Source organism: Zingiber officinale, chromosome 11B, assembly GCF_018446385.1.
Source record: "Zingiber officinale cultivar Zhangliang chromosome 11B, Zo_v1.1, whole genome shotgun sequence".
In the NCBI taxonomy this organism is placed as follows: Eukaryota; Viridiplantae; Streptophyta; class Magnoliopsida; order Zingiberales; family Zingiberaceae; genus Zingiber; species Zingiber officinale.
Window position 1 is genome coordinate 81642154 of NC_056007.1, and position 25159 is coordinate 81667312.

Here is a 25159-nt window from a genome sequence, read left to right on the forward strand (position 1 = left end):
GAAGAATTATGAGAAAAAACTAGCAATTGGAAGGAGATAGGAAGGAGTTATATAGGGGAAAGGTGTGAAAATATGACTTTTTTTATTCTTGATTTTTGGCTTTACTTGGGTCCAATCAAAATACGTGGCAGAAATAAGTATATGATTGATTTCAATGCAAAGCTTATTTCCATAATGTCATAGTTATGAAGGTTGCTCGATTTTGTTTCCTACTTTTGGTACAACTATTTTCTTTTTCCAAGCTATTACCATTTTGTATATATTATGATTCCTAAATTTGAAATTTATGAGAATTATTTAGTTTATGTAGTTAGTTGCTCGATTTATTTTTTATTTATAAATCTGACTTTTATTATTGTTTTATTTTTTGGATGTAATTAGTTGTTGGATTTACATTAAGTGCAAGTGGTGTTGGTTTATGGTTAGACGAAGCAAACATTATCTAGAATTCACCCCACATTATGGTAATGTTTATACATTTGAAGTTTTTCCACTTTTGGTTTTGTCAATTAGATGATATTTTGGATAAATTTATTAAGATGTGAATTATTTGTATACAAGCTCTATTGGGAAGCATTTTTGTATTACGATCAAATTGTACTACAATGGTATGATGGAAACTAGTGGGAAGAAGAAAGTATATAGAGGTGGGAGTGTTGAATTGTTTGATCATGTTGATATGGAAAAGATGGGAATGATTGAACTTTGGGGGTTTGCTGAGGAAGTAGGATGTACAGAGAAAGCTAGCTTCAGATTTTGGCACAAAATTGGTAGAACTTTGAATAATGGGAGATATTTGGACAATGATGAGACTGCACTTGATACTAGGAATCATATTCCTATAAACTATAAAGTAGAAATTTATATAGAACATGTTGATGTTGTTACAATCAATCAGATAGATCCTGCTAATGGCTTAGAGAATGCAAAAGGACTTGAAGTGATGATAAATGGTAGCCATAGTGAGGAAGACTATGATAAAGAAGATGGAGATGAATTTTATGATAATAACTTTGGTGTTAAGGAAGTTGATGAATTGTTTGACGAATTCATTGATTTGGGTGTTGAAAATTCTGGGGGGTGAATCTAGGAAACCAGGAAGACATTTCTGATGAGTTGTTACCAATAATGCAACGAGATGAAGGGGATGATGACAGTGTAGATAGTGATGGTTTGGGGAGTGCTGCTGAATCAGAAGTATTGGACCGTTGCGGCCGGTTAGAAGGGGGGTTGTAGATCCTGTAAAACTCAAAAACAAACCAACCTTCCTCGAACTCTTAGACTAACACTTACATAAAATAAGAGAAATAAATAAAAATAGAAAAAGTAAAAGGCACACCGAGATTTACTTGGTTACAACCGGGAAGGTTGTTAATCCAAGAAAGCGTAGCACTAGTATCTCCTTCAGGCGGAAAAGCCTTTTACAGCAATGAAGCACACAACAGAAGCTTAAAACAGAAAAGCGTACAAGTGTAGAAAGAATGCTTGAGTTCTCAGTTGAATATGAAGTTTCTGGACCAAGGCTATATTTATAGCCTTGGTCGGGGCGCCTGAAAGGGTTCCGGGCGCCCTGGGGGGATAAATTTTATCCCCCAACGTTCAGATCGAGTCAAAGCTCGATCTGGTCAATATTCAAGGTCCGGGCGCTCGGAAGGGTTTTGGGCGCCCCGGAGCCCAAAGTCAACATACGTTGACTTTTCGTGCGGGACCTCTTCTCTGTTCAGTCCTGACTCGGTCCGGTTCTTCCGCTCTAGATTCGCTCACTTGGGTGATCTCTGCCATCCGGAAAAGGGCTCACCCGAACCCAACTTTCGGTCTTCTCGAGCGTGCTTCCCTCCGGCTTCTCGTCCCTCGAAATTACCGCGTGTTTCCTTCTCGTCTGCCACCGTACTCATCCGCAGTCTTCATCCCTCGGTCGTCGACCTTCTCGCTAGCTGCGTCTCTTGCTTCCCGAGCAATCTTCCGCTCCGGCTTTCGTCCCTCGGAACCACCGCGCGCTTCCTTCTCGTCCGCCGGTGTACTCTTCCGCAGCCTCGTCCCTCGGACGCACAGCGTGCCGTCTTTCTCGCTAGCTGCGTCTTCCGCTCGACTACCTGTGCTCCTAAGCTCCTGCACACTTAGACACAAGGTTAGAAACAATGCATGACCTAGCTTAACTTGTTGATCACACCAAAACAACCTTGGGGTTCCAACAAGAAGAAGACGATTCAAAAAGATTTCTGACTTATGACCCAAATGTAGATTTAAAAAATCCTGAATTGAAACTTGGTATTATATTCAGTTCGAAAGAAGAGGCAAAGTTTGCAATAGAAAGCCATTGTATAAGACAAGGGAAGCTTGTAAGGTTTGTCAAGAATGATAAAATTAGACTTCGGGGTGAGTGCAAAACTGAAGGCTGTGGATGGAATATTCTTGTATCACCAATGAATAAAGATTCTTGTTGGCAAATAAAGACATTGAAATCTACACACAACAACTGTTATTGGAATCATACCAATAAAGGCATCACCTCAACCTGGTTGGGTACAACTTTTACAAAGAAATTCAAATCAAATCCTAAGTTGGGGACCAATGAGTTCAGGCAAGAGATATGCACTACTTTGAAGGCAAATATTTCAAAGAAACAAGTTTATCTAGCTAAGAGAAAATCACTTATGATAATTGAGGGCAACATAGAAGAATAATTTAGCAAAATAAGAAATTACTGTGTTGAACTTAAAAGGTCTGATGCAGATGCTTCGGTGATTCTAAAGTTGACAGAAGATGATGATGGTCCAAGATTTCAGAGACTTTATGTTTGCCTCTCCGCATGCAAAGAAGGTTTTAAAGAGGCATGTAGGCCTATGATTGGTGTTGATGGCTGTTTTATGAAAAGCAAGAATGGGGGGCAATTGTTGTCAGCAGTTGGGCTTGATCCAAACAATAACATTTTTCCAATTGCTTATGCCATGATTGAAAGAGAGACGAAAGATAGTTGGATATGATTTCTACAACTATTGGACAATGATATTGGTTTTGAGGATCAATATGGTTGGACCTTTATGTCTGACAAACAAAAAGGTTTGATTCCTGCTTTTAAGCAGTTATTTCCAAATGCTGAGAATAGATTCTGTGTGAGGCATCTCTATAGCAACATGAAACACAATGGCTTTAGAAGTGTGGCGGTTAAGAATGCTCTTTGGGCTGCTGCGAGAGCGACAAGAATTGAAGTGTTCAAAAGACGGATGGAAGAGTTGAAGAAAATTGATGAAAATGCATATCAGTGGTTAGCAAAAAAACCTGAGCATCATTGGTCTAGGTCACATTTTAGCATTGTTCCTAAATGTGACATACTTCTTAATAATATGTGTGAATGCTTCAATAGCTTCATATTGGATGCAAGAGAAAAATCAATAATTCCCATGTTTGAAGCAATAAGAAATCTATTGATAGTTAGATTTCAAATGAATAGGGCAAAGGCTGAGAAATGGAATGGTGTAATATGTCCTAAAATTAAGGCGGTGTTGGGAAAGAATTACCTAGAAGCATCTCGATATAGTCCTATGATGTCTGACGAGACACATTATCAGATCATGGGGTCAAACCAGCAGCATTCTGTCGACTTGTGTAGAATGATTTGCAGTTGTAGAAAATGGGATTTGACAGGAATCCCTTGCCCGCATGCTATTTGTGCTATTTTGTGTAAGAGAGAAGATCCAGAAGCTTATGTACATCGTCATTATAGTGTTGAGGCCTATAAACGATGTTATAATGGATCAATCATGCCCATCAATGGACCAGATTTGTGGTCTGAATGTCATTTAATCCCTCCATTGGCACCGGTGTTTAAAGAAAGAGTTGGTAGGCCAGCAAAATTGAGAATGCGGGATCCAGATGAATTACCAGCTTCAAAACAAACAAAGCTGACGGGTTTGAGAAGAAACAATAAATGCAAGAGTTGTTGTGAGATTGGTCATAATCAAAGGAGTTGCAAGATACCTAAATCGAGTGATTTAGATCATACAGCATCACGTCAAAGCAAAGGGATAGATCATGAATTAGTACCACGAGAATGTAATGAAATGGAGATAGATGCACATACACAATGCAACGGTGCAATGCCAAATGAAGGAGAGAGAATCATTCCCACAAAAGAGGTTGTGCATGATACGTTAGTATCAAACAAAAGAGAAAAACTACAGGTTATCGAAATTTATACATATTAGAAAAGCATAATGTGTATTACTTACTTTGTTCATAGTAATGTATTTTTTTGTTTTCGATTATCATAATTATTTACAGGTTATACGACAAAAGATAACTGGAGTGAGGATTAAGGACAGCTCTAACATGATACCATCAATCAATGTAAGTGAAATAAACTTGTATTTGATTACTTGTTTTCATTGGATGGATTTTAGTTTTTGAAAATTTTATGTTTCAGGTGAAGCAAGTATTCAATGGATAAAATCATGTTTTTGTGAAAGGTGGAAAGAACTTTGTGACGCTATCAGGATTATGAGCTTCATTGGACAACAAACAAAAGAAAGCACAAGCAGAATCGTCAAGTATATCAATTACCAAACAGTGATATTGTAGTTGTTATTTGTCTGTTTTGGATATTATTTTTGGTTATACTTAATTAGTATTGGTCAAGTGTATTGGATTTGTTATTGTTATTTGAATATCAAGCAGACTTTTTTTTTGTTGAAATATTGATATTATGTTACTTTTATGTAAATGGTAGTGTGTTATTTTTATTCTGATGTATTTTATTTTGGTTTAATTGATGCACCTTATTTTGGTTTCGTGCTTTTCCCCTCATTTTATGTTGATGTTATAGTTGTAAGATTAATTTTTAGAAAAGGAGACACTCCTTCGTCCGCAACTAACATCCAAATAAACAGAAGGATGATCTTGGGACATTTTTTAAAAGTTAAGGGATGCATTTGACACATAAAAAAGAAGAGGGACTAAGTTAGGATAGTGAGTAAATTAGTGGGACAAAATCGGGTTTTTAAAACACTCCTCCGTCAGCAACTAACGTTCAAATAAACGGAGGGATGATTTTGGGACATTTTTTAAAAGATAAGGGATGTATTTGGCACATGAAAAAAAAGAGGGACTAAGTTAGGACAAGGAGTAAACTAGAGGGACTAAATCAGGTTTTTTCTCAAATTATTAGTTTTAAAAGTTCTTATAGCTATCGGTAAATATATTTATTTTAAAAAATAGGTGGATATATAATTTTAGATAATAAATTAAAAAGAATCATTTTTGATGAGGAACGTTTTTTTTTAACCCAAAGCATGGAACCAATGGTTAAGCTGGTTCAATTGTGAGTATGTAACGGGGTGTCATTCTGGGCATCGTTCGAGGGAAGTGAAAGCTTTGCTTGCAACGCAACAGGGAAGATCCCCTCTGCATCTATAACGCCACCTCGGTGGACTTGGGGGTTCTCGTCCGTGCATTTCCGATCCGAACCCAGAGAGAAAGAAGCCGTTTCGATATGGACGACGACGACGACGACGAGTTCGGCGAGCTCTACACAGATGTCCTCCATTCCGTCGCCGAGTCCGTCCCAGCGCCACTGCCCTCCGTCTTGTCCCCTGGCGGCCGTATCGATCCTCTCCTCCACGCCGAGAAAGACGATTCCGATGGGGGCGATCCGGACGGCCGCTTGTTTGTCGCGTCTCGCGCTGATCCCTGCGCAGAAGCCCCTTCATCATCCAAACGCGCTATACCGCCGGCCATGGCAGCTGCGGAAGACGTTTCGGAGGAGGATTGGATGCTTGGCCGCGCAGCCCCGGTCGTGGATTCGACAGAGAATTGGAACGACGAAGACGACGATGGAACCCTATCATCGCGACAGGCAGAGGTCGGGGCCCCTAGTCCGTCCATAGAGGGAGAGCCTAGGGTTTTGGAGGAAGACGAAGAAGAAGCTAGGGTTTCAGAATTTCAAGAAGGAAATAATGGAATTGGTGTTGACAAGAAGATTAGTGCACCGGAAGACGGGTTTTCATTGTCCGGAGGTGGAATAGAGCAGAATTTGGAAAGTCTCGATCAAACCCTGCACATCCCTGGACTCTCAGCTGGAACAGCTTCTTCTGGACTTTTTGCTGGCATCAACAACGAGGAGAGGAAGCCATCACAAAGCGAGGATTGGGACAGTGACAGTGAAGACGATCTCAAGATTGTGCTGAACGATAGCAATCATGGTCCTCTTGTGGCTGAGAGGCATAATCTAATTGGGATAGATGACGATGACGATGATGATGGAGAAGAGGATCTGGTTATTGTCACCGATGAGGACCAGCATCATCGCCTCCCCACCATGGAGGAGCAAAATTGGAGTGAAGATTCTATGCAGCCGGCAGGTGATGGGGAGAGAAAAGAAATGTCGGATGTAACTAAAGTAACAGGCACTGCTGGAGCTGCACCAGGGGCAAGGATAGGGTACAGCAATCTTGGTTTTCATACCCAGCATCATTCAATGTTCAAGGTTGTTCCTACCACATTAGTTCATGTAATTCAGGTGTAAACTAAGTTTATGAGTGTTGATTGCTAGTTTTTGGCAGTGGTACGCACACTAGCATGTTGCATAAGCTTGAGAATACATGACTAAAATATTTTGGCAACTCAGATTGAGTTTGTGTCTCTTACTTTATGCTATTTAACAACTAAAGAATGCTCAAATAACAGTAATTTTCCAAATGAAAGATAACAAGCCACTCAAAAGTTCCAAAATTCTCAGTTATTTTGGTTGCAATTATGCATATTGCTAATCTAATATTAATTTGATAGGACAACCAAGACTATTGGGAATTAGTGACAGGAAAAGCCTTTTTACTGAATCCGAATAGATAAGCCTTTTGGCACAAATCTGACTATTTTATATCTTGAATTCAGAATTCTTGACGTTCACTTGTTTTTGTCTATTCGACTATTCTTACTGTTTATATAGTATTGATTCGCTGAGAAAAAAAAACTTGAAATGGGACAGAGAAAAAAGACTATCAAAATCATATTTCCAAATAGGATCCATCAATTTGGAACCCTCATTCTGTTTGCCAGAAAGGCAATTAGACAAGAAGAATAATGGCATGATCTTTGTGAATAGAAAGAGAAATTATGCACGTTGGCCTAGAATTTGATTAAGTTCCTAAAACTAATAATTACACATTTTTGCACAAATTTTTCCTTGCCAAACAAATTTCTTTTGTTGCGTACAGTGAATTTAATGTCTGTGAACTTAGGTATATTATTTAAAAAATGATCATTCCTTGAATTTATCAACAATATGCCCTAGATATTGTGGTTATTATTTATCTAAATTAAGATTCTTTCTTACTCAGTATGTAAGACCTGGTGCAACACCTTTACCTGGCGATCCTGCAAGTGGCATCCCAGGTATTCCAGGTTCTGCTCGTCCTCTTGGCCCAGCTCCTATTTCCAGTCAAGGAAGAGGTGATTGGAGAGCTGTTTCTGGTAGGGGCTTCCCTGGTGATCCCAAAAGCTACAATACAAACTTTGGGTTTCCAGCTTGGGCTAATAGTTCAGCCCGTGCCTTTGGCATTGGACTGGATTTCACCCTCCCTTCACATAAGTAAGATTGTCAGATGCACTGTGCAATAATTATAATTTTCTTTACCAAAATTTATACTGTTTGCTTTTGTGATGGAAGCATTAAACTTTCTTTCTTTTTTCAATCCTTAATAGAATCTAATAGTTAAGACTTTTATTGAGCCTAGTTAATAGATTCTCACTATCAGATATTCTCTCATTTTCATTGAATTCCTTTTTCATCTCTAGCATATACATACCTTTTTTTTGTTCATTGGTACTAAATTTACATTCAAATAATTTTAATATTCAGTTGAGATGCTTTTGTCTAATTATATATTCGTGTTTGGTTTGTAGGATTTTTTTTAGTTTTTCATTTAGAAGAAAAAGAGGGCTCTAAAATGAAATAGGAAAAGGAAAACAAGAAGTTTGCCTTTGCCTTTTCAAATGAATTTTTACACAAGACCTTTGAATTCTCCATAATAGGGAAACCTTTTTCACCTTTTTTTTTAAAATTTATATGCACACATTTTATTTATAAAATTCGTATCAAGCATATCTTTACAAACAATTTTCCTTTTGTTTAAGAAGTTAATGGAAAAGTGGGAAAAATTTCTCCATCAAATACTAAAGTGTGAAGGGTGTTTCCTAAGGAAATAAAGTGAGAGAAAATGTGGCACTTTTCCTCCATTTCCCTTAGAAAAAAAAGGGGAAGAAAAACATTGAGAAAATTCCCTTTATATTGCTTCGTGTGATTTTTGAATGCAAGGAAACTCAAATCCAACCTTAAAACATTTAAAGTTATTTTTCTTTTCATATTTATTTTTGATAAAAGTTTTGAAATTTAAGTCTTTCATCCTCTTTTCTTCCCTCTAAGGCTACAGTAGGATGGAAAATATTTTGAAATCCTTTTCGTATTTTTCCCTATCCTTTTTTTTTCCCAGTTATTTCATTGAAACAAGGCATAAAGGTTACACCCACCGGGCCACCACCATTTGCCTCAATATCAAAGCTATGTCTTATTTCATTTGTGAGCTCAGTAAGTGCTTCAATTGTCTTCGACAACTAATCCTACAATTATGGTGTGAATAAAAAAATGAATTTAGTCTCATATGATATTCAAGCTTTAAAACCAGAGATGAAAGACACATGAAAATCCATGTTGATGTCATATCATTTATGACATCATGACGTGGAGTTAGTAAAAAGTGAAAGATAAAATGCTTAAAAAATATTCACTGGTTTCTGTTCATATAGGTGTTTGTGGAAAACATCTATCATTATTTCAATGTTACTATGTCATCTTCTCATCAGGCCATGCTATTCCCAATAAATTTTGGTTGGTTATATGGATCTTATCCTTCCATTGGACCAGATTATGTCACTAGTGTTATTCAAATATTAAATCACTTTTGCTTACATTAATTTGAATCTCCTTTGCTCTCCTTACTCCTTTCACTTTTTAACTCAGCTTTTTAAGTGTCCAATTATATAATTTGTTGGTAATCGTTTAACATGCCCATGTAGTGTGATCTGGTCTCTTTCATTTTATCATCTATGAGAATCACAGTATTGGTCCCTTGTAGTAGTATTAGATTTTTTATATTGTCTAGTAAGTCATATCCATCTTAGCATTCTATCTTTATCCAATTATTATTATTATTTTTACTGTGATGATTTCTTAAATGCCCAACACTTGATTGATTCATCAAGTATGATGAATGGTATCTCAATTTAATGATTTTTTAAGCATTATAGTTTTTTTAATAGTTTGAGTTTCATGACAATCACACAAAATTTGAAACCTGCTCTCCATTTTAACCTTCCACTCTTTATGTTATATCTTCATACATCAAATGTATCTAAACGGAGATTCATACGTATCCATCTTAACTATTTTATGATTTTCTTCTCTTTACATTGACATTTCTTCTCATATATTTAGTTTTAGTTTTAATTTACCTGAAACATTGAGTTTTGTTTTTTTCACAATTTAATGGTTTATCGTACCCATATTTAATTAGCATAATGTCGTTTACAAATAACATACACTAATTGGACCTCTCTAATATATGATTGATTAGTCGTTTTAGTACTCTTGTAAAAAGATATGGGCAATCTCACTTTCAATAGCTTTGTTTTATCATCATGATACATATACTTTACCACATCTATATTTTCACTAGCTACTATTTCCTCATTCAACCCACCAAAATAATTTTTAAGTTTTTTCCAAGCCAATAAAACTTAAATGTAAATTCTGCTTTTTCGATAATTTCCATCTTTTTTCTTATTAAATAAATGACATCTATTTTTTTATTTTCAGCACCAAACGAAATTGAGTTTTCAGAAATATTTACTTCATCCTTTATTCTTCTCTCAGTAATTCTTGAACAGGCTTCATTCTATGTCTCTTTTAACTTAATTATCTAACAATTGCATCTCATATACAACAACAATCAAACCTTATCTCACTATGTGGGGTCGGCTATATTGATCCTTTTACACCACCATTGAGCTCTATCTCCTACTATAATATCATCTATACTTAAATAAATTTTATCTTGTTTTATTGTTGTTAACCAAGTTTTTTTTGATGTTCCTTTTCCTCGTTTAATATGCGTGTTTGTTATAGTTTCACAATTGCATCTCATATCTATTCTTATAAATTGGTACTAAATTTGTTCTCTATTTCACTTATCTAAACTTTGAAGAAAAATTGACGGAAGTATATCTTAATCTCCTAAACGTTTTCAAACTTCAGCAGAAATATCAACTGGAGATACACTTCTATGATCCTACCCTACTTGCTTCTATGCCAGATCTAGTGTATAGTCTCCCATATGTTTCCTAAATTGCTATTCTGATTGTGATTAACATGTAACACCTTGTTTCTAAAGTAAAATTTTATACATTTTTTTGATAATCTTCCTTCTCTGTCGATTGTGTGAGCCATGAACCATGCCACCTGCCTCCCTTGTGATTTAAATGCTTCCAAATGCTCTATTTTTCAGGACAGTTTTTGATGTTGACATTGAGAGTTTTGAGGAAAAACCATGGCGATACCTTGGGGTTGATATGTCCGACTTTTTTAATTTTGGATTGGATGAAGATAAGTGGAAGGATTATTGCAAGAGGCTGGCAAGTTTAAAATCCTCTTATTCCTTAATACATACGGTTGAAGTACACTATGTTCCTAATTTTTTTGTTTGCAGGATCAACTTCGTTTGGAATCAACCATGCAAAGTAAGATTCGTGTATATGAGAGTGGGCGATCAGAGCAGGTATATACAAATACTAGACCATGCATAAATTTGCTCACGTCATACTTAAACTTAATTATTGATAGTTTATTAATTTTCTCTCAGGAATATGATCCAGATTTACCACCTGAGTTGGCTGCGGCAGCAGGTCATGATATTTCTGCTGATAATGGGCATGGAAAATCAGATGGAGAATCAAATTTTACCGGTCAAGGACGAGGGCAGTCAGTTATGCGGGCACCATTAGTATGTTGCACTGTCACTCAACCTTTGTATTTAGAACTTGTTTGGATTAGGGGATATTTGGAAGGGATGAAGTGGAGTAATTAATTTTTTTTTCTTCTAAAACCTTATCCCACTAGTTCTCTTCTTTTCATGCTTGTTCAATTTTTTCTATTCCAGGAATTCTACTCTTCTTTCCCTTTCATCATATTTCCATCTCCGCCCTTACATTTTTTACTTTCTTCTCCCCACTAATGAGTTTCCAAATAAGTTAGGAAACCAATGTCATTTATTTTCTTTAAATATTCCGTTAATATTCTCATTGTTATTAGTATTTGCTTTGTCACATTATTACTTTTTGATTTTTTAGCCAACTGGGAGAGCAATACAAGTTGAGGGTGGTGGGCATAATGAACGACTTCCTTCTATAGATACTAGACCGCCTAGATCACGTGATTCGGATGCAATTATCGAGGTAGTTTCATGACTTACATTTTGCAGTTTAATGCTAGATTCATTTATTATATCTACACCTCATCATTGACAATTACAAAGGTTATTTGTGATTTTGTACATCCAAATAACCCACACTAGTTTGTGATATATACTATTTCATAGTTGTAGACTTGAAGGTATCCACATACTAAAATTGCCTCGTCAATAGATTGTGCCGCAGGACTTGTTTGATGATCCAAGAATGCACAACTGTGGCCTAGAGAAAAAGGAGAACAGTGTCGAAAGAGATGATATAAGTTTTATTGAGGCTAAGAAGGATAGAGGAAGCACTGAGTCAGGATATACAGAACACTTTTCTCATGCTTCCAGTAACCACAAGGAAATGACCAGGAAAACCCTTCTTGCAAAGGAAAAAGATGAATCAGCTGGTGATCACCATCATAATTCTAAATCAAGAAGCCCTCCCTTTCATGATCGAGCATTAGAGATGCATTCAGAAGAAAGGTATGCTGTCATTATTCTAGCAGATCTGATTATGTTCACTGCAGTCAATTCAGTGAAGTTTGCTTTTTCCACACATCTATCCACAATCATCAGTAGGAAACAATGAAACATAAGGGACTCATGGCTAAATCAGTTAACATCTCCTTTCAAATTATGAATTTTGATGTCTTCATAATTTAAGTAATACTTTGCTTTTGGTTAAATGACAGGGAAATAGGGTGTGTGTATATATATATATTTTCCCTTTGTCAATATGTAAGTAATTCTTTATGATGAGAATGCTATTAGAAACAGTTGATAGTTGATCTTCTTTCTGATTCATTGTTCATAACTCAACTCATTATAGTTTCGACGTGAGACCTTTATTTTGTGAAACAACGGATTATTCACACAGTACGTACTGTGAGCATAAAAAAAGTCAAATGTTCTGTTTCTTTCAGAGAAAAAAAGGATTTTTCAAATAATTAATCACTAATAGATTGGTGAATCTTCTCTTCAAAAGCTAACTGTAGAAGCTACTCCAGTATGCTTCATGCAGACAAAGCGGTAAACAAAGTGAAAGAGGGTGCAGCAATAGGGAAGGAAGGTGTTTGATCTACTTCAAAAATATAAAGTGGATTATATGTATACATGAATTTAAATTAGTTAGCTTAGAGATAGCAAGGTAAGTAAGCCAATAGAATTATAGGTTTCTATCTCAGTAGATCATACTTGATGTATTGTTTATACTATCAGTTTAAGATTCAGGATTGAGTCAGCATTGTCCTAGCTATAGTTGCTGCAGATTCATGTTTGTATCAATATTACACGTCTTTCCTCATTTGGCAGGAGTATTACAAGTAGCAAACCAACGTATGACTATGAGATATTGATTATTGCATTTGCGAATGTGATAATATTTAGCACAATGTCCCATGTTTTCTGCTCACTAAGTGAGCACTGAAATCGATAGGAAGAAAGCAATTCTGTCTATGCTTAGTCTTTCATGGCTAAAGTAAATACCATGTTAGCAAGTTATTGATTTTTTTAAAGCTTGTACCAAAGATGATCTACTTTTTATTCAGGATTCTATATCTCATGGACACAGCTAACAGCAGTTTGCTTACTTTAGGTTGTATTCAGAATCCTCGTCTAGAAGACACCTCAATGCTCGTGAACAATCAACTGATAGCATGTCTAGTCAAAGTGCCCACTCAAACAGGCATAGTGATCAGCGAAAGGAAACTTTGCTTGATAACTCTGAGGTTAAGCAGTGTTCTAAAAACTCACTTGTTATTGATACTGCAAGAGAGCTCAGTGTTGAAGAAAAATCTAGCAAGCAGGATGAAAGCAGCGTCGAAGAAAAATCTAGCAAGCATGATGAAGGCAGTGTTGAAGAAAAATCTAGCAAGCATGATGAAGGACTTACTGTGGTTGATAGCATGGAATTGGAGGAGATGACATCAAGTTTACATGTTTCTAGTGAGACTGGTGCTGATGATAATTTGGTCCTCCCAAGCAATACACAAAAACTTAGCTCACAAGTTGAGCCTCTGATGGTGTATGACACAGGTTACGATGATGGGTTGCAGAATAGTGATAATAGTAGAGAAAAATCTGGTGACAGTAAGAATAATCAAAGACAGACAAATGGTGAAGTCTTACATGAAGGACATTCAAGTCAGACGGGTTACTCAAAAAGGCTCCAGAAGGAAGATGAATCTAAATTCTGGGGGAGAGATGAATCTCACATAGACGATAGACAAAATAGAGAGAAAAATCATTCTATTTCTATAGAAAAGGAAGATGCGTCTAATTCTCATCAAAGTCATCTTCGAGGTAGAAGCTATGAGAAGAGAAAGGAATCAGAATCTTCTACCAGTTCTTGGCAAAGAAGAGAGGATAATATGCATGGTAGACAAATCAAAGATGATTTAATGAGGGCGAACAATGATGAGATGTTGCCAAGGAATAAGAGTAAGCTAAAGGTTAGTGACAGAAACCGGAGAGATGAAGATCATTCTAGAAAGCATGTTGATGGTGAATGGAGGAGCCATAGTAGAGATGAAAACTTGAGGCATAGGGAGAGGGATGATCTGTTGATGAGTCGTCGTGAGAACAAGGATGTTCCTCTCGTGAAGAAAAAAAGAGATGAAGAATATTTGAGAGGAAAAGCTGATAGATTAGATGGTTTCCAAAGTCACAGAGCTAAGGAGGATTCTGGAAGAAGGAAACGAGAAAGGAATGACCTACATGGCAACAGGAGAGAGTCTGAAACTAGAATGAGGGATAAGACTGAAGATCACTTGTCCTCTAAGCGTAAAAAAGATGATAGCTGGCGCCAAAATAGGGAGAGAGAGGATAGGCAGCGACTGAAACCTCATGAAATTGCATTAACACACAGGGAAAGCGAAGAAGTGCAGGGAACTGTAAGTAGTGGGCGAGTTACTGAGAATAAGCAATTGGGTGGTAATGGTAGGAATAGGGATGACTCAAGATCTATTAGTTATGATAAGGATTATCAAGAGAAGGAAAGGAGGCGGCACAATGAGTTGTCGAGGAGGGATCGTAGGGAAGATGGCATGTCTCAGAACAGAGGACGTGGTGATGCATATACAAATGAAAAGCATTCAAATGCTGATGAAAGAAGCTCCAGGCACGAAAGGCTGCACCAATATGGTGACCGCCACCATACTGCTGAGGGCCAACAGATGCACAGGGAAAGACAGAGAGAAAATACAAGTAAAGCCAGAGATGTCGAGAACAAGCAGCAGAATAACCAAGTGCTTGGGAAGAGAAAACATGATGACTGCCCCTCAAATGAGAAGAGAAAGCATGATGACTGCCCCCCAAATGAGAAGGTATATTTTATCTGTATAATACTTTTAGTCAATGATATAGAATTGCATATAAGTCAGAAAGCTTTCATACGGGTCAATTAGGAAATTCTGCAATTTCTCCCAACTTATATTACCACAGAAGCAAGTTAACTCACTGGAACTACAAAAACTCAGAACAATCATATCTATCAATAAGCAGCCTGTGCAGGTTGAGATTTGTCTCAGATATTAAGCTTGTATAGTGCAGCATGAAATGCTTTGAGTCGAAGGACTATTTATTTTGGGTGGGATAATTTGATTTACTAACCAAAAGAGCATTAAGATTTTTTAGCGAATTATGACCAAAAGTACTATCAACCTGTTCATTTCTCCCTCAATTGTTATGTAATTGCATTTGGATTCTTTCTTGATAGAGCAAGAACTGGCTATTCAGTTTTAATAAGGTGCTATTGAATGATGCAAGTTAATCTCCAAAATATAGGTAAAGCATGCTTGATTTAAAATTTAATAATCTGCAATTCACAGTTTGCAATCTAGAATAGCGGTTCCTCCTCTTTACCTGTCTACTTTTTTTTTTTTTTTTTTTGCTGAAAAGGATGTTTGTTTTATGATATTGTGAGAAAATTTTATTTTGCTCCCATAGTTTGCTGCCGTTTTGATATGCCCCCAGAGCTTATAAATTGCAGTTTACTTCTATAGTTTCAATTTATTTCATAGTTTCAATCTATTGATGAAATGGCCCCCTGCCCCATTAAATCCTTACCCATCCGTTTATCTCTTGGCTGTAAGCTAATTTATAAGTTTGCACTCCATAAATTTAAAATTTTAAACATATTGAATCACTAACCTAGAAAAATTTATTGGGTCTCAAATTGTGGGGAGGAAAGAAACGTCACTATTTGGCTACAAAGTTTATTTTGCATGCAGTCTGGGGCTCCATTCTTCTTTTAATAGGAGCTGATTTGCAAATAAGTTTGCAGCTATTTTGTGTAACACAATGTTAAGTTACAAGGCTCAAACCTATTTTACAAATTACCTTAAGCCCTAAAAATTTAATAATTTAATGATTTTAGAGTTACAGACTGATGTTACTACTTGTATTGAAGCCAAAAACCTAAAAAAGCTTATGGTCTCTTAAAATTTAGTCGCAAGCTGATTTTAAAATTAGCTTGTGCCCTGGAATTTGGCACTAAGCTGGAAGAAATAGTTGCAAGTCGGTAACACAGGGTTGTGACTTAAAAAATGTTAGAAATCTTAAATTTATGGGGGGCACAAAATGATTTGTAAAAAATTTACACCCTAAACCTCAACACTATGCTGACACAAAATGACACTAAGCTAATTCGCCAATCAGTTTGCAGCCAAAATTTGTAACAATGGACTTTTCTAGGTTGATGATGGCTTCAACACTTAGTATAGGATCACGGCTTAAAAAAGCTATTGAATTTATGGGGCACAAGCTTCTTTGTAAAACAATTGTGCCCTGGAATTTGACACCATGTTGGAACATAATAGTAATTCAAATTAACTTGCAATTGCATTTTGAGAGACCAAGAGTTTTTTTTTTCTTTTCACTTTTGACATAAATATAATTCTTAACATGAGTTTGTTATTCTGAGGATGCTAAAAATCTTGAATTTATAAGGGGTTGTAACTTGGAGAAATGGACAAGTTAGGACTTAACGAGGCGGGTATATTTCAACAATAGGTTGAAATTAAGGGGTAAAAAATGACAATTTCAAACTCTAGGGACATTTTGAAAAGACAGTAAACTGTAGGGGCAAAATGAATTGGTAATAATGTAACCAGCAACTAAAAAATCCACACTGTAAAAGCTAAATAGAATTGCTCTAACTTTGGGGAACTTCTTGTCTTGATCCATGATATCTTGTTCAAATTAGTTGGATTTGAGCACACTAGCTGCCTCCTACCTAGCTCATTTTTTGACATGTTTACTAAGTACTTGCCCTTGCCAGGTCTATAATAAACATTCAAATAAGAATGAGAGCAACATCTCTTCCACAATTGTCGCCAAAGCAGATCCACATCACAATAAACATGAAGACACCCCACATATTAACTCTTCAAGGAAACAAGGGGATGATGAACCTGCCTCAGATGATGAGAATCAAAGTTCTAGAAGAGGACGATCCAAATTGGAACGCTGGACCAGCCACAAAGAAAGGGACTACGATGCCTTCAATAACACACAGGCATTATCTACTTTGAAAGAGAACGTTGAAGACAACATGGTTGATTCAGTGCAAGCAGATGAATTGACCAAAAATGAACTTAACAACATTACTAGTGAATTGGATGTCAAGGGCGATGCTGGACAAATTGTGGATAAGACAATTGATGACCAGGATCGCCATCTTGATACTGTGGCTAAGCTCAAGAAACGAAGTGAACGCTTCAAGCTTCCTATGCCAAGGGACAAAGATAATGGTTCAAATAGAAAATTGGATACCGAAGTGCAGCTGCACAATAATGAAGCTGGTGTTGATTCAGAGATAAAGTCAGAGCGACCAGCCAGGAAAAGGCGGTGGACTGGCAGTTGATTAGGCATCTAGGCATCTCGACGATGGTCCCTTTATGAAATCAAAGTCATTCTCATTCAGAGAAGAAGATAGGCAAAGCTAGTCGTATGCTTACCATCGAGTATTGTACAATTTTCACCTCTTCATCTCCTTCTCTTGGGACCAAAAATGATGTGAAGATAAACAAAAATATCGTGAGGAAGAAAGAGAAGTGCCACTAGTTGTGTTTTTATTGCATATTTGGATATGTAACTTTAAACACCTAAGATCCTGGACGGAATTCTTTTTTTCCTTTTCCCTTTTTCCTGCAGCAGTTTCTATGTCTTGTGAGGCTCTGGACCTTCCGGTTGGTTGGAGGAAGCCTACTTGTCCCGCTTCCAGCATCATGAAGACATGTTATGCCAACGGTTGAGGAGTTACTTCATTTACAAACACATTCCAAGCTTGGAGTTGGAGGTTTAAAGCGGAGAACCGTTCAGTTTCAGATGAATATCTTCAAATAATTTGGTTCACTACTTTATGGTGTTTCCTTGGACGTTTGTATTATTTTACTGCCACTCTGAGAATCCTGAAGTTGGCTGGAGACTAATCTAAGCTGGCCAGATTTCGCCGCAAGTTGTGCCTATCTGAATGCATCAAGTGCTCACTGAATGTACGCGTACTTGATGAATTAGATGTGGGATCATCCTCATACAGTTTGCAGGGCGCGGCTCTTCTTTACCTTTACAATTTTTGTTTTAAAAGAGATGATCTTTTATACAGAGAAGGTTCTCCAAGTTGTGCTTGAAACACAGTTGGTCAATGCTCTAGACAAAGTTGGAGGTGGGCGAAAAATTTTCTATACGAGATGGTAGTTGTTTTAACCCATTTGTTGCCTTATAATCCTTCCTGTAACCGAAGCAAAACAAAAGGGTCCGATAAAGAAAAGGAAATAGATCATTCTTTTGACAGTAATGTGCTTAATATTTTTCATTTTGTTGAATTATCTATGCATATTAAAATAGATTGCTAATGGAGATTTTTTGAAAAGAAAATCAATGATTATAAAATTTTCTGAATCTAACACTAACTAATTAACTGCTGATATAACCATTAGTATTTGTTTGGTAGAGATAATTAATATAATGTTGGCTAATCTTGATGGGTGGAAACATACTATGTAGTGAGGCTGAGTCCAACCTTAATTTGGATCCTGATCCTGTCCGAACGTTGAATCGATGGACGCTGGGTATGTGGCGCTCTTCGAATCGATGACGTGGATCTCTGACCGGCCTTATGGAGCTCCGGCGAACCTGCAAAGAAGTCGAGCCAGGAAGGGGTTCCCGGCGACGACCCTCCGACGCTCAAGTCAGGTAAGAGGAAACTATGAAGTGGTGGCTTCGAATATCAGAGAGTGCGTACCTCCGGCGAAGTGTGAGGATCCTTATATAGAGCTGTGAAGAGGCTCATGCACACATACCGAGGCGAATACGTGTCCTCTAACCATATCTCAGTATGAGCTTGTCAGAGGAGCTTGCCTGACACCATACTGCTACAGTCCGAGCACCTCTCTGATGGGACGACATAATCTTCTGTCGTAAGGTTCAAGTCAGCGTATGACTTAGTCGTTGGACACGCCTGTTGTCAGAAGATGTTTCTCGATGCCTCCCTTATCCTTTTGTCTCTTCTGTTCTCGCGCCGAGCGTCTGGCCGCTCGGCAGTCCCATCATGTCCGACCGGACATAGGTACTGATCCGCTTGGGAGATTCCAGGTCGTATGTTCGGATGGAACTGTTCACATCATTATTGCTTTATGTCTCGGCCGAGCGGGCTACCCGCTCGGCCTGGCGACCTTGTTCATCATGAGTGTCGGAGACCCGACTCCCTGTCGGGTTGTTTTTGCTTCCGCTTAATCCCCATTCGGCCGGTCGGCCTCCCCTTTTCCGGCCGGCCATTTGACCTTTGACCTCCACGTGACGTTGACTTCCCTCAAAGGGGGTCCCCCGTCCTTACTGCTGGATCAGATCCTATCAGCCCTTGGCCATGCTGGATCCTTAGCCCAAACCCCTGGCGAGTCTGGACGTGACCAAGAGACCATTCGAACAAGGGAGCTTCCTGGCACCTTTTCTTCATTATTTCAAAACTTATCAAGTTGTTCCGAAAATCTTTGATTAATTAATCTTAATTTCATGGCTTATTCAAAGATCATAATCTTGCATAATTTTGATAAGCAATTAGCAAGTTTTGAATAAAACCATAATTAGATGCTCTCCATGTGAACAATAGACCTTCCATGATCACATTTGTCTTAGAGTAATCTCTAATAATCTTTGGTCTTCACTCCATTATATTACATAATTATTACGTTGTTGATAGTACTTAAACAACATAAATCTTTTGTATATTCGAAGGTGATATAAGAGCTTTGAATTCCCAACATACTTGCATACATTTCAATTTATTTATGCTATAAGAAAGTGACAGCAACATAGACTAGCAAGTTATCCCAAAAAAGTGAATAAATTTGCTCAAAACGGCTGAAATAGAAAAGCGCTGCTAAAATTGAATTCTTAAAAAAAATGAACTATGCAATATTTAGGGGCTAATTACGTTATCATTATACTCTTCTATTGGAGCATCATTATACTCTTCTAGAAACCGGCTTTCTGTGTTTCTTAACGTACACATATAATTAATTACAATATCTGTAGTTAAACTACTGTTGTGTATTTATTATCAGTAATTGACTTGGAGAGTTCAATTTTTCCCTTTTGAGAATTGATATATAAGTTTACTATTTCTCAAGTTTTATGTGATATTAGATGAGTAAATTTGTTGTACAAAGATTCCATTACTGAAGAAAAATAGCATAATAAAATGAGATAAAGAATAATTGAAATTAACATATTATTAAATGTTATATTTCATATTAACGTCTAAATTAGCTTATAGACCTCCATTATACAAACGGTAGATTAAGCCCCAAGCGGCTAAGCACCTAATCAAAGATGACTTAGTACTGGTGCCAAAAGAAAAGCACCTTTAAATAATGTTTAGTTTCGTTCAAATTCAAATTGAGATTAAATACATATGTGACTTAGTTTTTTTTTAATCTAGATATTCAGTTTTTACGATCTGACTAATTTTGGAGATGGATAATTCGACCTAGCCTCATGGGCTGACCACCAAGTAAATTACAGTGCTAATTTATCGATCACTTAAGATAGTGTTAATTTGTCCTAATTCTCTCTCCTATAGTGAGGAAAAACATCTTGTCAAACTAGAGCGTTTAGAAACCCAACATAATCGTTACTTTGACTATGATTAGTAGACTAAAAACTACAATGGAGCCTCCACGGGTGTGGTACAATAGTAAAATACTTAATGGAATAAATAAAAGAATCAAAGTTTGAATCCCAATATGGATAAATATTTTGGAGGTCGGTCTCTGAGTGTGCATAAATTATGCTCTTGATTTACCGAATAGGTAAATTATAGAGGAAGACCATCTACCTTTAAAATTCGTTGGATGAAACTTGGACATTTGAATCATCAAAATTAAACTAAAAATTGTAATGACTTGTTCATCCGTAGGAAAGAAATTGTCCTATTGAGGTCCTAATATTTGATGGCTTATCTTTGTCAACTAGCAATGGCTAAGATTTTGATCCTTCTAGGTCTTTCATAGAAAATCTACAAAACAGATTTCCATTCAAAGAAGTGGAAGAGTGAAGAGAAGAAAAGGTGAAATTTTTAGGTAAGAATATAAAAATGACCATTTCAAAAGTCAAACCCTGTCTCACAACCCACTCATCCTTAAATTATTGCAGGCATACTTTTGTTTAATCCATAAACTACTAGTGTTTAGTAGAGTTTTTGTGTGTGTGTGTAATGCTTGATTTTGATCAGTAACGACATCAGTGACCTCATCAAGCTCTTAAGCCTTAAAAGTCAATAAACTTAGTCTGACCAATGAAGTAATGGCACAGATTTAACATGACAATGCAATTCCACCAGAGTGACAACAAAAGCTAAGCTATTATGCTTAGCACATTAATTGGTCAGAAAGGCAGATTTGATCAGTCAAGGCAGAAAATTAGCACATTAATATGTTTCACACTTTAAATGTATATCAAAGATTTTGTATCATTTGACCTCATATATAGATATCTGAAAATATTGTCTGTTTTAGAAGTGAGATTCAGGAAATTGATTTTTCAAAAGTATCTTAAAAGTAGAAAGAAGATATCTCTGAGTCATCGCCACACCAAAGTGACAAAAAAGCTTCTGATGCAAGATGATCCATAAAAACAGTCTCTTGGATAGAAACTGTAATTTACCATAGTTTAGTATTAAAGAATTGAAGCTACCATTTGCAAGATTGGATATTCATTAAAAATCTACGAACTCGTGAAAAATAAAATTGTGCATTGGGGTGAGAATTCCTTGACAAATATTTATTTGCACTCTTCTCAATCAAGTGGGCCTGTGTTTGCTTTAGGAGGAATTGGAGCATATAACCAAGATTGATCTCATAAAGGATTTAATATGAGCCAACTATAATTAAGGTCTCACTAACAGTGTGAAAATGATTGAAAGGTCAATCAATTCTACTAATAATTCATGAGAGCCATTGCTGACTCTCGCTTGATAAAATACTTGTTGCTCTGTAAAATCATGGAATTGTTTTTTATATGTTGGGATGGCTTCACAAATCCCTTTTATAATCTATACCAGAAAAGAAGTATTTGCATTAACGTGGTACCCTTTAAGTCTTTGCAAAGATCAACACCAACAATAACAATCAAGCTTAGGGTCGACTGTATGAATCCTTTTATGCCATTGAACTCTATCTCCTATTATATCATCATCAATCTTTGCAAAAATCAAGAGAAAAAAATTATAAAATAGGTGAAAAAGGAAATATGAATAGGAGAATTTCCCAGCCTCTTGGTAAGTAATGAAGCAAATTTCAGAACGCAAAGTAGAAGTTGTTATATAATATAAGGGTGGATGCTCTTGTTTCAGAGGAAAAGGAAGGGCCTTGACCTTCTGCTTAGGTTGGTATTCATGTTACCTCCTTTGATTGTCTTTGGTTTTCTTAGTTCTAGCACTAGTTCTCAATCACTAATCAGATCTATGTTCCTTTTTTATTCCCTTTCTTCGAACAAAAAGCTTCAACTCTGAGCAAACTTTTACTTGTAATATGCAAATTGGCTTTAGGAATATGATTTACAGAGCTGCTCACTAAGCAATGATTCTTGAATCAGGTTCTTCACCTATCTCCTGTCAAGAGAACAGCCCAACCAACATGGATGGACAAACTGCAGGATTGTATTCTGACATGGTGAGTAGATAAGACTCAAGATGTTTGAAGAAATATTGGATGATTAAGAAGAAACAAACTAAGATCATTTGCTACTATTGATAGGGAATGGAAGACAGCCTTTTTGATCAGTGGGGGGTAATGGATCAGCTCACAGCTGCAGAAATCGCAGCAGCTCTAGGGCATGACTTCCAACAGTCCATCTCTTCAGAGAGCTACAACTCATTTACCTCAGACCAAGCTCCAATGAGCAGCGAAAGGCCTAAGAAAGCTCTCAAGGCCACTAGCTGGAGTTCTTGCACCACAGAGCAGAATTCAGCTCTGGCGCCTAATACCTCATTCCCCAGCATCCTCACCTTCAGCAACCTGGACTCGCCCGAAGAACAGAAGAACCCTTATGGGAGCCTTGTGGGAGTGGTGAAGCCCAAGAACGAGGTGAATGGTATGGTTGGATCCGAGAGAAACTATGATACTATTGTTAGGCAAGCAAACAAGGGTTCCCATATCAGGAGTAGGTCAAGCTATGACAATAAGGAACACATTATTGCTGAAAGGAAGAGAAGAGAGAAGTTCAGCCAGAGGTTTATAGCTTTGTCTGCCATTGTGCCTGGCCTAAAGAAGGTACCTTGTCGATTGAGAGTTTGAGACTTCGACTTCTTTGCTGAAATTTTTCCTGTTCCTCTATATTTATACTTGCTCTTCTAGATGGACAAGGCTTCTGTTCTTGGTGATACAATCAGGTATCTGAAAGAACTGGACGAAAAGGTGAAGGCCCTGGAAGAGCAAGTTGCAAAGAGGACCGTTGAGTCTTCAGTCCTTGTGAAAAAATCTCAGCTCTGTGCCGACGATGACAGTTCCTTCTGCGACGACGAGAACTTTGAATATGGGCAGCGAAGATTCGGCGAGTCGCTCCCGGAGATCGAAGCCAAGATATCTGAGAAATCCATCCTCATCAAAATTCACTGCGAGAATGGCAAAGGAGTGCTGGTGAAAGCACTGTCTGAGGTCGAGAAGTTCCACCTCTCTGTTGTCAGTAGCAGTGTCATACCTTTTGCTGGCTCTTCTCTTGATATCACTATAATGGCTCAGGTAAGATCACCAACAAACTTCTACTCTAAAAAAAAATAACTCACTCCCAATCTGAAAATTGATGTGACTGTTGTTTAATTTGCAGATTGAACAAGGGTTCAATATGACAGTGAAGGATCTAGTCAAGAAGCTGGGCACTGCTTTCAGGAAGAACACATGAAGAAAACTGCTAACTCTTTTCGTTAGTCTTTTTAGAGCTCTTTCCTCAGCCAAGGACATTATATCCCCTCCTTTACCTCAAAGATCACCACTTTTGTTGCCTAGGCTTTTCTGATTCCTTGTTTTTCTTTTCCTCTTTATTTTTTTTTTACTGTCTTGTCCAATTTTTGCATGATCAATTTAGTTGACCATGTTCACGAGGGACAAGATGTATCAATTGCTTGTATCATTCTACCCCACGCATGTTTTCTATCATCTTTTTGAGGGCTTCCTCGGGGAGTTTGCTTTTGGGAAAACTTAAAAAAAGAAAAGAAAAGAAAAGAAGGCTTCTTCTTTCTCCCCTTTCAGTTAGCCCTGCTTGTTTCATCTTTAGTCTTCTTTGTTTACGAAAAGCTCCGCTGTGGAAAAAATGGTGATCTTTGTATTTTGGGTTGTAGAAAAAGAAGAAGTCCTTGTTTAGGGAAGGTGGTTCTTTTTCTACTATCTCGAGTCCTTTTTGCATCTCTTATGTTTGTAAGCAACAGCAATGTAGTTGTAATACTTCAGGAGTTGAATGTTGGTTATTATGGGTGATGCGATGAAAGGAAGATCTTATCGAGAATCTGTCATGATATTGTCGTTGATGTTTAGAGATATTATAAATTCAGTCGCAATCAGTCGATAAAGTAGGGGATTGTGATTGTTCTTCACCAAATTTCTGCAGTAGGTCTAGAGATTTAATTTAGGCTAAAATTCTTTTAACCCCTATATGTTCAATCTAGTAGTATTTTATCCTCCTACATTTATAAAATAACATTTAATACTCCTTGACTAAGAGTTAAATGTGATAAATCTGGTAAAAGATAATTGTATCCTTACTTTTTTTTATCATTTTTTAATAATAATTTTAAGAGGGAAAAAACATATTGAATTGATCATAATATCTTTCAATAATTTTTTTTATAAAATTCATACGTGCACTAACATAAATAACAAAAAATAACAATTCTAAAAGGATAATCAACCAAAAACTCATTTTATCACCCTCACTAAATGAAAAAAAAAATAGAATTCTAAATTAATGAACTAAAATCAAATGAAGATGGAACAAAGTTCATCATTAAAAAATCTTTTCTTCATCGTTAAATGTGGCATACAATGAATAAAAGACAATTGTGTCATTGTATTTTTTTAGCATTTTTTTTGATAATAACCTCAAGAGAGAAAAAACATATTGAATTGATCATTATATTTTTTTGGTAAAAATCCTCATAAAATTCA

At 36.8% G+C, this 25159-nt stretch overlaps 3 protein-coding genes across 3 annotated transcripts; all 3 read left to right on the forward strand.

Moving 5' to 3' along the window:
* Window positions 1-2596: 2596 nt before the first annotated feature.
* Window positions 2597-4630, forward strand: LOC122035090. Its single transcript, XM_042594475.1, has 2 exons — window positions 2597-4347; window positions 4424-4630. Exon 1 carries the CDS (start codon window positions 3042-3044, stop codon window positions 4203-4205), a length of 1164 nt encoding a protein of 387 aa, XP_042450409.1. The 5' UTR covers window positions 2597-3041; the 3' UTR covers window positions 4206-4347; window positions 4424-4630.
* Window positions 4631-5388: 758 nt separating this feature from the next.
* On the forward strand, window positions 5389-17637 carry LOC122034379 (FIP1[V]-like protein). The gene is made up of 9 exons (XM_042593610.1): window positions 5389-6481; window positions 7335-7585; window positions 10557-10683; window positions 10758-10826; window positions 10911-11051; window positions 11398-11502; window positions 11692-11987; window positions 13099-14827; window positions 16783-17637. The coding sequence occupies exons 1-9, from the start codon at window positions 5489-5491 to the stop codon at window positions 17365-17367; spliced, it is 4296 nt and encodes a 1431-aa protein (XP_042449544.1). The 5' UTR covers window positions 5389-5488; the 3' UTR covers window positions 17368-17637.
* A 4634-nt stretch (window positions 17638-22271) lies between these two features.
* LOC122034620 (transcription factor bHLH18-like) lies at window positions 22272-24467 on the forward strand. Its single transcript, XM_042593935.1, has 5 exons — window positions 22272-22385; window positions 22596-22672; window positions 22757-23272; window positions 23357-23740; window positions 23826-24467. The coding sequence occupies exons 2-5, from the start codon at window positions 22637-22639 to the stop codon at window positions 23898-23900; spliced, it is 1011 nt and encodes a 336-aa protein (XP_042449869.1). The 5' UTR covers window positions 22272-22385; window positions 22596-22636; the 3' UTR covers window positions 23901-24467.
* Window positions 24468-25159: the final 692 nt, after the last annotated feature.

Excerpts from the sequence above, each read along its gene's own strand:
- LOC122035090 (XM_042594475.1), top strand. The coding sequence starts at position 3,042 with ATGTCTGACAAACAAAAAGGTTTGATTCCTGCTTTTAAGCAGTTATTT.
- LOC122034620 (XM_042593935.1), top strand. The coding sequence starts at position 22,637 with ATGGATGGACAAACTGCAGGATTGTATTCTGACATG. Across the intron at positions 23,273-23,356 it reads TTGTGCCTGGCCTAAAGAAG|ATGGACAAGGCTTCTGTTCT; the intron begins GTACCTTGTCGA and ends TTGCTCTTCTAG. Across the intron at positions 23,741-23,825 it reads ATATCACTATAATGGCTCAG|ATTGAACAAGGGTTCAATAT; the intron begins GTAAGATCACCA and ends TTTAATTTGCAG.
- LOC122034379 (XM_042593610.1), top strand. The coding sequence starts at position 5,489 with ATGGACGACGACGACGACGACGAGTTCGGCGAGCTCTACACAGATGTC. Across the intron at positions 10,827-10,910 it reads AGAGTGGGCGATCAGAGCAG|GAATATGATCCAGATTTACC; the intron begins GTATATACAAAT and ends ATTTTCTCTCAG. Across the intron at positions 11,988-13,098 it reads GAGATGCATTCAGAAGAAAG|GTTGTATTCAGAATCCTCGT; the intron begins GTATGCTGTCAT and ends TGCTTACTTTAG.